Here is a 12,596-nt window from a genome sequence, read left to right as displayed (position 1 = left end):
CTGGACCACTTTTGTGAAGTATTTCTATCTTATTTCCAAATATTCCCATAGGAAAAGAGATGGGCTTGCTGAAAATTTGTAATATGGGGCCACTTTGGAAATTATTTCCTGGGCCTCTGTTGATTCCCAGTCCACCCCCTGCAGTACAAAATTACCCCCTGGTGGGAAGGATAATTCGCCCCCTATAAGAGACCCCGAGTATTTGGCCCTTGTCATGTTGGCAAGTATGCTTGTGCAGTGGACCACAATCCCACCATATTTGAATGAGTTCGCTTGGGGCCTGCTTGGGCCTTGCCCTTGTGCGCATGCGCAGTATCCCCGCCAGCACGCTCTCGCAGGCTCTTGCCTTCCCGCGCATGCAGTAGTCACGTGCTGGACACACGTTGCGTGAAGGTAACGCGCAAGGCACGTGATGGGTTGCGCAGATGGGCGTGGCCAGGGTCCTTTCCTCAGATGGAAAGTAAACACTAGGGGAGGAGGCGGGATGCTGGGGCCGAAGTGGGCGGCTGCTGCCCGGCTCTGTGTGCGGAGCTGAGGGTGGGAAGGCTCAAGGCAGGCGGGCACCATGGAGCAAAGCATCGACCAGCAGCGGCTGCCCGGGGTCAGGGAAGGTAAGAGGTGCTAGTGGCGGCCGTGGCCCCAGGCGGGACTGGGCAGGCGTCCCCTGGAGGCAGCGGGGCCAGGGTGCCTGTGTGTGAAGCCCCAGGCATGGTAGCTGATCTGCAGGCCTACTCCCTCGCAGCACCAGGGGCCGCCTAAACCCCCCCCCCATGTCTCCATGCACAGCAGCCCTGGCCTTACACTCTGCGCCCAGGCTACTATGCCAATAACTAAAGAATGGGGGCTGATGACTGGTGGAACTACAGTTCCCAGCATGCAAAGCTGTCCTTTGCAACTTGGAGCCACCTGCCTCCCGCCACAGCCCACTTCAGCCTACCAGGGGGCTGCAACCTTTGTCTCGTCGTATGTTTGGCACTGCGACTCCCATCATCCCTCAGCATTTATTTTGCTGGCTGGGGCTGATGGGAGTTGAAGTTCACAACATCTGGACCACCAAAGGTTGCAGTCCGATGCCCTAACCTATAATATGCCCCCAACACACCACTGCCTACGTACCTCCCTCCTAACGGTGCATTCTGTGCCCATGGATGGCCTCCTTGCCTTCTCTGCCCATGGATGGCCTCCTTGCCTTGCCTTCTGTGCCCATGGATGGCCTCCTTGCCTTGCCTTCTGTGCCCATGGATGGCCTCCTTGCCTTCTGTGCCCATGGATGGCCTCCTTGCCTTCTGTGCCCATGGATGGCCTCCTTCTTCTGTGCCCATGGATGGCCTCCTTGCCTTGCCTTCTGTGCCCATGGATGGCCTCCTTGCCTTCTGTGCCCATGGATGGCCTCCTTCTTCTGTGCCCATGGATGGCCTCCTTGCCTTGCCTGCCATCAGAGCCTGCTCCTCTAGCACCATGCTGTGCCCCCCCCCCCACCATCACCACAGCCCCCACTTCACTTCTTGCGCAGCCTCTACCCTATTTACATCTTTCACCTGGCACCACCCTAAACGATGATCAGGGCTGAGTTTAGTGGTGATAACGAAGTAGGACTTCCTGCCACTTTTTAACCACCAATGGTTCTGCTGCCCATCAGTTGGACTCTAAAGTGCCCCTTGCTTTTTATTCTTTCTGTGCTCAGCACCCCTCCTTTGCACAGGTTTTCTCTCGCTTTGCCTTGGCCTCCCCCATTTATATCTTTCAAGGGCCATGGATTGCAACGGTACCTGTGCTCATGAGTATCGTTTATGCGTCTTTGTACAGTTCTAAATAAAGTAAACGGAGGCAGTTCGGGTGTTTCTTGTGTCGTCTGTTACAGTCCGTTTTATTCTTTAGCAATGTATTTTTCCGGGGTATCTTGTATCATATGCTGCAATTAGGTTTAGTTAACCTGGCTCGTTCTTTTTGATGGAATATATTCTTTGGTTTGTTACCTGTTCTTAGTATGATATGGGAGTGGCTGTGCTGTGTACAGTTCGGAGATGGTACGCAATGATAAGAGTAACTTGAATGTGATAACACGTCGTGTGTGATTTCAAGTGCGACAATAAACCACCCGTAGGGCATTCGTTTATTTAGGTACAGTAATTTACATGCGCCTTATTAGGTGACGCATTCACTTTCGAGAGACATATTTTGGATCCACTTGTTGCCCATTTCAAAGTTTAGCAGTGTTAGTGGGGTGCGGCAGCGCTTCTCAGGTGCAAGGTTAGAAAATAGAACATTGACAGCCTTTGAAACTATGCTTTTTCACCTTCTGGACAAAGTACTCAACTTCATGGTCAGCACACTTTTCAACCTGTCTCGCCTGACCTCTGCCCGTTGCCAGATTGGATGGCTATCTATGAAACAAAGGGTTAAGTATAAACTTCTCATCATCTTCAAAACTATCCATGGGCTCACCCCACCTATCTGCTCATCTCATTCCCTGTTCTTGTCGTCGTTCATCCTCAGCTCACCTCTTTGCCACCACTTGGGCCCTATGCTCCCTCTCGTCTCATTCCACTAGTCTGGAATGCTCTACCTCTCCATACTACTTCATCTCTACCCTTTCTTAAATCCAACCTCAAAGCTCTCCTTCTTTCTGGAGAACCTGTTTCCCAAAACTCCACGCTACTGCAAATCCCTGTTTTCCTCCCTCCTGACCTTTCATGGATAACTCTACAGCACTTTTCCATCACCCCTCCATTCTTAATTCAGCACTTCCTCCACCATCATTCTGCCTTGTCCTTGGTTTGTTTCCCCGTTGTAAAGGTCCAATGTCCTTCAATGGTAAATTCTGTAAGTGTTTTTGTGCCAAAAATGCATAGCTTTCCCTGTGATTTTTATAAATACATGTACGTACATCTTACAACAACACTAAAGTGGCTTGAGACGCGATGTGTTAGGCCTAATAGTTCTTGGGGAATGGAGCTACAGTATTCTTAAAATAGTGTGATGCCATTTTTGGCATAACTTCAGAGGCCGTTGGGGCAGTTTCGGCATGACTTGGGAGAGGACAGGACCTGCACAATAATGGCATTTGGTGGGATGTACTTGCTCATCCTCATTGCAATACATTGCAGATAACATTGTTGGTGTGCTCTACAAAAGCTAATCCTCAGCAGTGAGGCCTCATAACACTGAGGTGCTTCTTTCTCACAACGGTTGAATCACTTTCAGATTAAAAAGACACGTTTTAATGCTTTTCTTAAAAGAAGAAACAGACTTTGATGTTCTTTGCATATCGTGACCCAGTTCCATAGCATGGGGCTGGTATAAAAATGCTCAGTCTTCCTTACCAGGCTCCTTTTTACCAAGGTATTGTAACTGGTCCACTCGTGCTAGATTCAAGTGGTTTCCTTGGGGTTTACGGTCACAGCATTGATTGTAGCAAAGGAGGGCTAATGTGCCAGGGTCTAAAACATTGCGCAGAGCCTTGAAATTGCAGGGAGTTGAAACAATTAAGAGACTTTGATCTAGGGTTGCAGTTGGTTGATGACTGTTGTTTGCACAACTATATGGTGAAGTGACAGGTTTGAAATAGGCGAATAGATGCCAGGTTCAGATGGGTTCTGGTGTGGTCTATTAAACAATGGCAACATCGTAGTTTTTCTTGGGAGTTACAGGTCATGCCTTGCAAAGCCTCACCTGTTCTCTTGTTGGTGGCAATGTTAGTGGTTATATATTTCAGCACGCTGATCAAGAGGGCGATTCTGGGATTATTTCCAATTTTCTTTGAGATGTTTTCAATCTTGGTGATCAAAGTATCTTGCTGGTGAGTTACATGGTGTTGCTCGGTATGGTAGCATAACTGGTAGCCATGGGGTTACAGACATCTTCAAAGATGTTAATTGACTCTTTATGCGCTCTTAGCGTCCGTGCTCCGTTTTGTGAAATTGTCCTTTTGCAAATCATTTTTTTTTTATATGAAGACTGATGTTTATGCCTCTCCTCCATGTCAGATAAGGCTTCTATGCCTTACTTCTACTCAAGTCAAGAATTACTTGATTATAGGTTGTTGCCTGTCACTTGATTCTGGTGTCGTAGATTATGAGTGATTGGCTTGAAGTCGTGATTTAGAGGATTTCATAGAATTGCAGGATACATTATTGCAAAACTCATTATGGTCAATTGACCAACCTGCCCTTAAGGAAAAATCTCACTATTGCCTGTTTCGGAGCCTTGAATAAATGAGCAACCTCACAGTTTAATTAAGCGCAACAATCATCAGAGACACTTTGGGATAGGAAACGATTTTTTAGCATTTATTTTGGAATTTCAGAATTAAAAATCTTTATGTAGTGGCCCTCATTCCGAGGTTGGTACTAGTTTGTCAGATTCATGACAAACAAAACCAGGCACCCAGGGCCAGAATTGGACTTTTCAACATACTTTCCACTGAAATGCCCCCCTTGCTTCCACCAAACACACGTGTGGAGAGGAGGGGTGCGGGGGGAAGGGAGCCTTGCTGGGACTGGCAAAGCAAACGGAATAGCTTTTCTTAAGTGGTCGTTTAGGCTTTTAGCTTCCCCCACTGGCTACTGGTGAAGATGAATATGTTGCCATCTTGGTAATCTGCATGCCACAGATCAATGGAGGCTGATGGTAGAATAAACTTGTGCGCATACACGCACACACACTCTGTCTTTACGTTACAGCCTTTAGTTTACTTGCGGGCCAAAAGGTGTTCAGCAATCACGGACATGTTTCCGTTTGGTATGGCAGAAGGGACTACCCGCAGAGATGAGTGAATTTCGCAGTGTGACTTTTTATATGTAAATTTAATGATGGAGCCAGGGAAATCCCCCATTGTCATATGTTTAGCAAACTTTATCCATTATAAATATATAAACCCCAAAGCCGCCATCCCAAAGTAAACCCTTTTCCTTCTTGGCACTGTATTTATTCTTCCTATTGCTAATATATTGATTTTATGCCAGGCATGTGTGGTTTATGGAATGGCATTAAAAACTGCTCCAACTGAAACTACTTGGCAGACGGCACATCCAACAGTGCAAGACCAAGACTGTGCAGCACTTGCTTACTGCAGCCTTTCCAAATCAGATTGAAAAGCACACTTAATGGTATAAACGGTATACCGGTATAAACAATGTGACGGTTATTATTGTTCAATTAAGTGGTTCACGGTATCTTTAACGGTATACCGTTATACCGTTACATCCCTATGGTATCGTAAATTACGGTACCGTTATTAGCTCTGAAGTCCCTTGGCGGATCCCGTCCATAACACCTGGTAAAAGCAGGCATTAAGGACGGGGCCGCAAAGGGAGTCCGCAGTAGGGCGCAAAGGGATTACCGGCACCGATGTCCTTAATGGTGCCCGGTATCCCTTTGCGCCCTACTCGGGATGAGGCCCATTGAAATTGTAGACCCAACAGCACAGAGCAAGGCAGTGTACAGTAATGTTTAGACACTTTGATCCTAGGAACGGTAACATACAATTATTACTGTGTATGTGTGTTAATCTTGGTGCCTAGGATGGGCGTACATGTTTTGTAACCGCACACCTTGTTATGTTCTTTGAAGTCAAGTATATGGGAATGTCTTTTCTTGGTGATGGTTTTGTCCGATCTCTTTACAGATTTTATTTCATGGGCTCCAGCAGAACAGTGTTTGCAAAACGTAATGTTTGATTATATAATAGATGGTTTAGCCCTTATATAGATTTTTATTTGTTTGCAAAACACAAGTAATTCATAGTGGCCTGCCTTGTGCAGATAGTCCTGTTTATAACCTTAAGCCTTAAAAAGAAGTGTGAGGAGGAGAGTTGAGTGCCAGCGAATAATGAGGACGTGTTGGTTTGGATGGCAAGAGCTAACAATCTAAAAAGGCAAGATTCTATTGGATGTTATGAACAAGTACATTGGATGGGGGTTCAAGATTACATTTCCCGAGTGTAAGGGTAATGAAAGGCAAATTAGGAGTGCGCTATGGGGAGCGCGTCAGAGGATGTTATACATGCAGGACATGCATTACTAGAAATGTCTAGGATCAAGAAGTAGTTATGTGGCTAAATCTTTAAGGCTATTGAAAAAGGCAGGAATGTAAGAAGTAAACTTCAAAACATACTGTAAATATACTTATTAGGGTAAAGCATTGCATGCTACCTTGTATGCCTGGTCTAAGTGGCGAGGGGGTTGGGGGGGGCGACCATGTCCCCTGCCCTGCCCACCTCCAACTTTGCGTGTAGGATTTCAGCACACTGCCTGCTTGCACCATAATTTCATACATATGCGATTTAGTGTTTATTACCTGATGAGTATAAATGTAATAGATTTGTTTTAAAGTGTTCAATAATTCATTTTGTGTGCAACAAAAGTGGTGTAAAATGTACACATTCATAAATCCGTAAAGGCTGAAGAGAACATTTGGCTTCTTGTATCGGAGAGCGCGAGAGACTGAGACCGACTGGGGGAGGGAATAGGTATGAGACTTGGATGCTGAGGGAGAAGGGAGAGAGGCGGAGGTAGGGGGACACAGAGGAAGAGCCGTCCCTCTGGGCCACCAGTGTTATGACTCCCTGGATGTTTCTATAGTACCTAAGCCAGCCACCTCTCGCTGTGAGGTGAGCTCCACGCCAAGAATCGGAGACATCGCAAAGTGGAACAGGTTTCTGTCAATTCTTTCCGCTTTCGTTTTTAAAATTCTAATATTTGTATACATTCGAGTGAGCTTGGCTTGCACCTGGCATAGTTCGTGCCAAGTGGAAGTTCATTTGACTAAATACATCAAAGTGTTTTGTTACCCGGTAAGCCCCAAGAAGTACTCCTGAATGCAAATTTGATAATTTCCCTACATGGCCCAATCTAAATCGTAGCGCAATTAGTGTGTGGGGCCTCGTTGTAAACACTACCCTGACAATGATGGTACCCCGAAACGCTTGTATAGATGCTGTGTGTATTCTGGTCGCATGCAAAGTGTTCATGTGAAAGATGGGCAGGTGGTTACGTTTACCATGACAATCCTCATGTTGATTCTATAATTGAGCACGAAGTACCTGCATATGTTTTCTTTTTTTGTTTTCAAATTCTAACCTACCAACTTGTTGCATTCTTGTATTCCCCCCCTGTAGTTAATTTGTGAAACCACATGTTCAGGTGGGTGGTGACAAATTGGCGACCGCTGCAAATGGTTTAACGTGCCGCATTTAATGAGGACTGATTTAACAATTTCAATGTTTGTTTTCCGACTGTGAGTAGTAATTCACATTTCTTAAGGGAAGAAAATCCGCCTGAGGCTGTGCATTTTTCAGTGGAGCCCTACTAATGGGAGTGAGACGTAACATAAATAAACTGAAACCCTGTAATGGGGATTTTGAGCATGAGTGGTCTCTTCCTTAATAGAATTTCCCCCATCACACAATGCAGAGACCCTCCCTCACAAATAGTATTAGATCTCCCACCCTACACGTTAGTGTGCCACCCTATCGCCACTTTGTTGGACCAATGCCCTCGAAATTTGGAGTCTCTCCCGTATTTGACGCTTATAGACCAAACAACTGGTAATGATCATGGAATTCTGGCCCTCCCACATGTTATTGCCAAATACAAAGCCAAGGGCTATGAGTTTGGAGAAGGGTCTATCTCAAGCAATCGTGACCCCTGCCAAGTTCTGTAAGGCTATTGGCATATTATCCACACGGCTGTCTGGGTCCACAATATCTTTAACCTTCCCTCCGTAAATACCTTTCGACTCAAGCTCTTCACTCCTCCACCTCTCTCAGGGTCATTCGCTACTCCAAGCAATGAGATGGGGGTAGATCCCTTTCCTCGGCTGGGGCCTCCCTATGGAATAGCCTCCCTCCTTCTCTGAAACTTGAGAACCATTTCCAGTTCCGGAATCACCTCAAGACCTTCCTCTTTGCTTCTTCTTTCTCTCTTCCTCTCCCCTAATAATCTGTCTGCTTTTGCCCCGGGCACCTGGTTACCCTCTGATTTCGGGTCCAGACCCCTGCCCCGCCAGCCACACATCCGTCTACACCTTAATCTTGCACTTACCACCTGCTGCCCGCACTACCTGTTGTTGTTCTATCATGTGTTCAGCACTCTCTACTCCTCCCTCTCGCAGTTTCCCCCTTCCCTCTCCCCTGCACTTGCACGTTCTCAATGTCACTGGGCCTAGTAAGATCGTTTTGTCCTCCCTTGTTTCCCCTCCATTGCCTCTTGCGATCTGAAACAATTGTGTATGGGCGCGATACAAATGTCATATCATGGCGCTGTTCAATTAAAAAGGAAAGAAAATGTTTGCAATGAGGTCTACCAGAAATTACATATTGCATTCTGATGGGCTGGGATGAGGCCTCTTGTGGAATCCATGTTGTCACAGCTATTGGCACGTGTCCAAGGCTTCTGGGGAGTGCGCCAGATAAGATTTTAAGGTAGGAGTATTTTACTCCCTATTTTTAAAATTTGAGGGTAAATGTGATTTCAAGAGTAAAACTGAGTTTTCTCCCTTGCTAGAGTAAAATGTATGTGACATTCAGCTGACGTGTGCAAAAACTGTATGGAAATTATTACCATACGGCATCTTTCTGCACTGTGACAGAATACACCTTCCTTTATATTGCTATGGTCTGGCCAGTTGATCTCCACTATATATATTTAAATGTTGAAAACACAAAAACCTAGCCAAATGCATTGTAAAGCAACCCTGAATTGCATTGTGTGTTTTGGGGTTAGGTAGCAGAATTGTCTTTTGAAGTTAAGTCCTCATTTCTTGGAGCTATTACTACATAATGGCATGCCAATGTTAGGATACAACATTGCAGGGAGGCAAGGACTCCATGCTAAATTCTATACCTAATCCCATGGTCAAATGGTTATTTATATAGTGCTTTTGGCAAATCGCTGTATATAGAACATATTTATCACAACACCAAAGTTGGTACACCTTTATCAATCTCAAAAGGATGAAAGACTAAGTTGGCCTTGCCGGGATTTGAACCTGCAATCTACAGATCGCAGCAACGAGTGCTCAACCGGCTGAGCGCTCTACAGGCTGAGCTATCTTCATGGCTTACATCCTTTAAAGGTAGGCAAATTGAGTATAGACTTAGATGTAGTAATTACAGTGCTGAGTTGCTGGGCGAGCTATAAGCGCTAGATACATTTAAAGGAATCGTACCATAATGTTGCAACGATTACTAAAACTGCGCTGGCGCGCGCTAACGAAAATCCCGCCCCCCTCCTCTCCCATTACTGTGTACAAGCAGAGCAAGGGTTGCGGGGCTGTCCCCCCCCCCCACTCACCATTACGGTAAGTCAGGGATATGATAATAAAAAAAAAGGACTTGCCAGAGTCAGCACCGCCCCACGTAAGTGCGAGGCACTGATGCTGCAGAGGTACAGTGATGTCAGCTGCGCACACAGGAGTGTGCCGCAGTAAAGGTAATTGGGGGTCCGGGTGAGGTTTTAGGGATTGTAGGCCGGGGCAGGCCAAGCGTGATCTGATTACTGTGATGCACCATAATTGCAGCGCATTTTCGTCGTAGAAATAGGGCGGCGCAGTGATTCCATTTAAATACCTATCTGGATTATCACAGGGACCGGTTTTGCCGAGTTTCTATTTCAATTAAATGTAACTTTCATTTGTTTGTTTTTGAACAGCGCTTGCACTTCCTGGAGTCAGGTTTTGGAGGTTTTAATTGTAGTCTTGAAGATTTGAGAGGGTATAAGGCCTGTGATTGGTGTAATGCCATCACTTAACCTTGAGCTAAGACTCTGCTGCTAGTGACCATTTATAGTTATGTACCCCATTCACTGCAAGGTTGAGTGGATGTAAACTAGACCGTACATACTCCTAATTTTACGCACTGTTTTAATAATTATATTGTGCATTAAATAGGTGTAAAAGTGATCTACCTCTGATTATGCATACAGCAGAGGAACTCTGAAAAATAATGCTGCTTTGCTTTCACTGGGCAAAAAAAGCATAATTTGTTACAAAAGATTAATTCTCGATTGCAATTTTCCATCTTTTTAATTATACAATCCTAAAATGCTAGGAAAATAAATATGCACAGTGCTTCTGTTTGCTTCATGAGCATCTACACTCCACACAGCAGACGCTGAACAGAAAGAAGCCATTCCTTTTATCACAGTGAGCGGTTTCTTTTTTGAAAGGCTTCAGAGAAATCAGTTCTGTTTCAGAAGCTACATCCATGCACATAAAAATCAAAAGAAGCGTTCTGGTTTCTGTCAATAAAACTGACCTTTGCACTGGCCTCTGCACGTAAATGTACACCGGAAAATAATAAAGCTGTAGTATTTACAAGATTTTCATGCGTAAAAAGGCCTGGTACCTCCCTTATCTGGAGACCTACCTCTGGGCCTGTGCCAGGGATGTGCCGAGTGTGGTTGTGAATTGACAGGGATGCCCATGGCACGTGCCTCCCCGCCCCCCAATACTCCATCTCCATGATGGCACTAGCCATTGCAGGGTTTGAAATTGCTGGGAGCTATTTAGCTCCTGCTTCTAGCTAGGGAGAGCCCGGTTACCTTGACACAACCAGTTTTCAGGAGCTACTTTTAGCTCCCCAGGCCTACTGTTGATATACAAATATACCTGTATGAGATAAATATTCTGTATTTAGCAATGTTTGTGAACAAGCTTTAGGGCACATCTAGAACACATTGCAAGCCCAATAGATTATACATGATGGCCAAAACATGTATTTTTGTCTCGCGTGAAAGTAAATGTTACAATGCCCTACGCACTAGCTCCTGGAACCCTCAGAGGTAGCTCCAGTTTACCAGGCTCTGCTGGATACCCAGGGCCTGGTTTTGATCATGCTTATCAAATCTGTGTTTCAAACCTTGCATTGGCTAGTGATAATTGACGAGTAAGAAATGGTGTGCTGTTTGTGTGTAGAATTGAGGTGGAGGGTGACTTATTTATATGTCTAGTTACATTTTGCAACCTGTATACATTTACTGATGCTCCCATTGTTCTCACGTTCACTGCTCCCGCCCACCCTGTCTAATGTTGCTTTTATATGTTGCAGTGGCCATTTGTAGTTCTGTGTCCTGGCCCTGATCTGTGCAAGGGGTGCTCTTCCCTTGGCCAGAGCAGGGACCGTTTCATGGATACCACCAACCCACCCCACAGCCCGCCGGGTAGGTATGGGCGCTCCACCTAGTAAAATAAAATCGCTGTTAAGGGGGGATGGGCTACACCCTGAGTTCTTAGATGCCTAATGAACACAGACACCTGAGGGAATTGTTATAGGCATCCCAAAGGGGGCACCTTTTTATATTTTAAAACTTTACCCTAGGATGCTCCTGGCGTGAGCCTTATCTAAGTGGGGACTGGCTATGTCAACTCACCCTTACTTGGAGGTGGTCTCAGGGACCCTTTGTGGCGAGTCTGCAGCAACGTCTCCACTTCCTAACCTCCGGCACCAACCACATGGAATGTGAGGCCAGAGGATGGCCTCTGTGGACAACCCCATCTTGATAGGTGGCCTCCGGCGGGCCGCAAGCCTATCCCCCCAACCTCATGCCAGAGTACCTTCCCTCTACCCCAACTCAAAACCATGGCTATTTTTAGAGCCTACCTACTACTTTGCCTTTACCATACTTAACATACCCCCTTGTGCCCCAAATTGTTATCCCCCTGCCCACTTAACATTTACCCTACATAACATTAGTTAAATATATGAAACTGCATTCTATAGTTAAAGTCAAACCAATTTGCGTTGACTTTTTCCAAAAATGTATTGCTAATAACCTGGATGGCTATGGATGAAGTTTTCAAAACCATGCTTGGCATGGGCCCCTGCAAACTGGACATTTTCGGAACCATCGTTAAATGCTTCAAAAGTTATGAAACCAAAAACTGTTTTCTGTCTCTTCCCGTTAATTTTCACGTAGATAAAAAGGTGTTAATATTGAACACAGGTTGCGTGAAAACCGATGTACGGATTTGCACGAAAACAAGAAACAATTTGGGCGCAAAGGGATGTAGATGAGACTTTTGTCGGTTTGGGGTGCAAACGTGCAATTATTTTGAAATGAATTTACTGAGAAGGGGTGGCCCCAAAAAATCGCCCATGGTGCTTTGCATCAGTAGGTTTAAAAAAAAAAAAAAATCCGCCATGATAGCTTCTCTGCAAGTTATTCCCCCGGTAATCACCAGAGAATCCGGAATAGCAACGTTCTCAAAATGATATTATGGGGAAGAAAAGCGGTGGTTTCATATCTAGGAAGAGCTGTGGAGGGGGGAAAAAGAACCATCTGTATAGTTGCAGAGTTATGATGGGTTGAGGAGCTAGTTTGTTCGATGCCGTTTCCATCTTACCCGGAGATTTCCATGGAAACATTGCAAGACACTGTTGTAAAGAAAAATGCATTGAATTAACCAGGAGAGAAAGACGGTTACTAGGAGGGGCTCAGGCAAGATTAACACAAGAGGGGGGCACATGTAGGGATGGGGGGGCAACTTTTACATTGTCAAGCGTTTTCCCATTCTCGCCGTCACACTTTATTATGATTTATTTACATTTATCACAGCTGTTTTTGTGGAGAAGTTATTATATAACTAAGTGAGGCTCT

The 12,596-nt window shown here is 45.4% G+C and overlaps 1 protein-coding gene across 2 annotated transcripts in view; it reads left to right on the top strand.

Moving 5' to 3' along the window:
* Positions 1-450: 450 nt before the first annotated feature.
* Positions 451-12,596, top strand: part of CCDC50 (coiled-coil domain containing 50) — a 411,626-nt gene continuing 399,480 nt past the window's right edge. For both annotated transcript variants that reach the window (XM_069617441.1, XM_069617440.1), the window contains exon 1: positions 451-611. In XM_069617441.1, the coding sequence (XP_069473542.1) occupies positions 566-611 (46 nt within the window). In that variant the 5' untranslated portion in view covers positions 451-565. The remainder of the gene's footprint in view (positions 612-12,596) is intronic.

Source organism: Ambystoma mexicanum, chromosome 10 (assembly GCF_040938575.1).
Source record: "Ambystoma mexicanum isolate Mex_15411 chromosome 10, UKY_AmexF1_1, whole genome shotgun sequence".
NCBI classification, from domain to species: Eukaryota; Metazoa; Chordata; class Amphibia; order Caudata; family Ambystomatidae; genus Ambystoma; species Ambystoma mexicanum.
The sequence above is the reverse complement of the archived record's forward strand: the minus strand, read 5'-3'. Positions and strand labels throughout refer to the sequence as shown.